Genomic DNA, 2,471 nt, shown 5'->3' on the forward strand with positions numbered 1-2,471 from the left:
GCGGGGCTTTGGGCCATGTGGTGCTCTAAGGGGGGCAGGGGCTGGAGCAGCGCGGTGCTGGCGGGCGGGGTTTCAGCGGCGCAGCGCTCGCGGTGGGGTACAGTGGGGCGGCGCTCTTCTTTTTTGCTTGGGGCGGCAACAAAGTTAGAGCCGGTCCTGCCCCCTCAGCCCCAACCCTCCCGACCTGTATCCCTCCACCACCCTCTGCCCCTTCGCCCCAATCCTTCTGTCCCCATATCCCTCAGCCACTCTCTGCCCCTTTGTATCTATTCCCTCTCCCCGCTTTGCACTAACCCCGTGACACACTGTACTTCAAAATAACATCCTTTAACCCCCATGTTTGTACAAGACGTAACTATAGACAAGTGGCAAAGTCTGCCTCGCAGGGTATCATTTGAGAAATCCTGATCTGTTGAGTGTCATTGTCCTGCTAATAGGTGGGTATCAGCATCCTCTATGAAGGTGTGAAAATCTGCTCTGTTCCTGACCCAAGTGGTGAGTCTGGGGCAGGGGCACTGACTAGCACCTCACAAACAACAAGGAACTGACATGGCCAAGCTGCTCAGAGAGTCACCAGCACGGGAGTTGTAAACAAGACATTGACAGTTCCCCCAAGGACACTTTGCAGCTCCCGCAGGCCACGGGACTGCCTGGCCCTATGGCCCAGCAGACACTTCTCCAGGACAGAGGGTCGGAGATAAACGGGGGGAATCGACTTCTGCCCAGGCCGCGTGACCCCTGAAAGGCAAAGAGCTAATGCTGAACTGTGGGGAGGGGTCCCGGGCCAAAAGGAGACAGCCTGTGAAACGTATTGCAGCACGTGGCCAAGCAGCTTGTTCTGCTCTTCCAATGACCAGCCCCGGCAAAGTATAAGAATTACAGCAGAAATAACAGAGAGCTCGGCGAGCTAACTACTTCCACCTTCTAGGCCCACAGTGCTTACAATCACTTCCCTGCGCTCACACACTCGGTTCAGCATGTGAGCAGGGGACTAGCTGTCGCCCTTTGGCGAAGCGACAGGCTAAATCAGGAACCCGCATCGAGCCGGGGGAGGCGCACATTTCTGGGGTGCAAGGCTGGGGGGTTGTGGGAGTCGCCCTGGATACAGGTCGCGAGTGGCACTTTGCTGGGGAGCCTCTACATGCAGATGGCTCGAGAGCAGGGCTGGAGGGGCTGCTGGTCGCTAGCAGAGCCGGACTGGAGCCAGCCTGGGCTCGAGGGTTAAGGGGACACAGCAGCTCCACAGTCTAACTTGTACCCTGGGGGGGTGTCAGCCCCCCCACCCCTTGCCCCCTTTCCACCAACGCTTCTACTCTCACATCCCCCTGCAGCCCCTGTCCCTGCCCCACCTCTCAGAGCCTGGGGCCCAAGTGAGGCCAAGAGCACCCACAGGACTCACCTGCGAACCGGAGTAGTCGAACTCCCCGGCCTGCCCTATGGAGAGGCCCCCCGAGCCCAGGATAAGCACCTTGCGGGGCCGGGCTGCGTCCCTGTCCGCCGGGGGCTCCTTGTACGCCAGCCACTCCCGCAGCCTCTCGCGCACTGGGGAGAAAAGCCAGGCCCGGCGACATTAGCCTGGCCAGTGGATTGGGAGCATTCTCAGCAGGGCCAAGGCTCAGGCCACGCTCCCACTGCGGACACCCACCTACGGCAGCACTCGGCTCTCCCCCCTGCTGGCATCACCACAGCCCGATGGTGCCACCCAGAGGGGCAGAGGGGCAGATATGCCGCTGCAGCCTGAGCCTGGTGCTCCTGAGGAGGCAGAGACGCCAGGAACCTCCATGGAGTGGGGTCTGGCTCCCTGGGGGTGCGTCCGGTGCCTTTGTCCATGGCATCACGAGGGGCTCAGGGACATATTCCCTAGAGGCGCCCCATGTCGCCACAGTCACATCCAGAGGCCCCTCATCTGGAGCCTGCCCTTGCCTCAGAGGGTGGCATGGCACAGCAGCACCCATGGGGGCAGGGCCCTCCCCCCGCTGCTCAGACATGAACCACCAAAGACCGGCTGAGCCGCAGGGGCCAGGGAAGTCTCCTCCCAGGGCACAGCCCGTGGGCCAGGACCCAGCTCAGCACGCCCCCCAGGGCCAGGCCAACTCCCACCTGTTCCGCAGTTCTGGCTGCCAGCGCTCAGGTCCCGCACAGTCTTCAGGAAGACGTCAAAGAGGTCCACGAGGTCTGTGGGGCCAGCCCGGTGCTCTGGGTGAAACTGAACACTGCAAGGGAGTAAGAGTGCCAGCCCGGGTCAGACATGCAGCGCTCCCCACCAGCACCCCGCCCGTGCCAGACATGCAGCACTTCCCCCACCCCACCGTACCCCGCCCGCCCGGGTCAGACACGCACTGCCGCGCCCGTCCGCCCACCCCACCAGCCGGGGTCAGACACGCACTGCCGTGCCCGTCCGCCCGCCCCACCAGCCGGGGTCAGACACGCACTGCTGCGCCCATCCGCCCGCCCCACCAGCCCGGGGCAGA

The 2,471-nt window shown here is 63.1% G+C and overlaps 1 protein-coding gene across 1 annotated transcript in view; it reads right to left on the reverse strand.

Moving 5' to 3' along the window:
• CAD (carbamoyl-phosphate synthetase 2, aspartate transcarbamylase, and dihydroorotase) overlaps positions 1-2,471 on the reverse strand; it is a 37,810-nt gene that overhangs the window by 22,514 nt on the left and 12,825 nt on the right. Inside the window, exons 8-9 of the mRNA XM_075063514.1 lie at positions 2,101-2,213; positions 1,400-1,542 (exon numbers count right to left, since the gene is read on the reverse strand). Of these exons, the coding sequence (XP_074919615.1) occupies positions 1,400-1,542; positions 2,101-2,213 (256 nt within the window). The remainder of the gene's footprint in view (positions 1-1,399; positions 1,543-2,100; positions 2,214-2,471) is intronic.

The sequence above is a fragment of the Chelonoidis abingdonii genome, chromosome 3, assembly GCF_003597395.2.
Source record: "Chelonoidis abingdonii isolate Lonesome George chromosome 3, CheloAbing_2.0, whole genome shotgun sequence".
In the NCBI taxonomy this organism is placed as follows: Eukaryota; Metazoa; Chordata; order Testudines; family Testudinidae; genus Chelonoidis; species Chelonoidis abingdonii.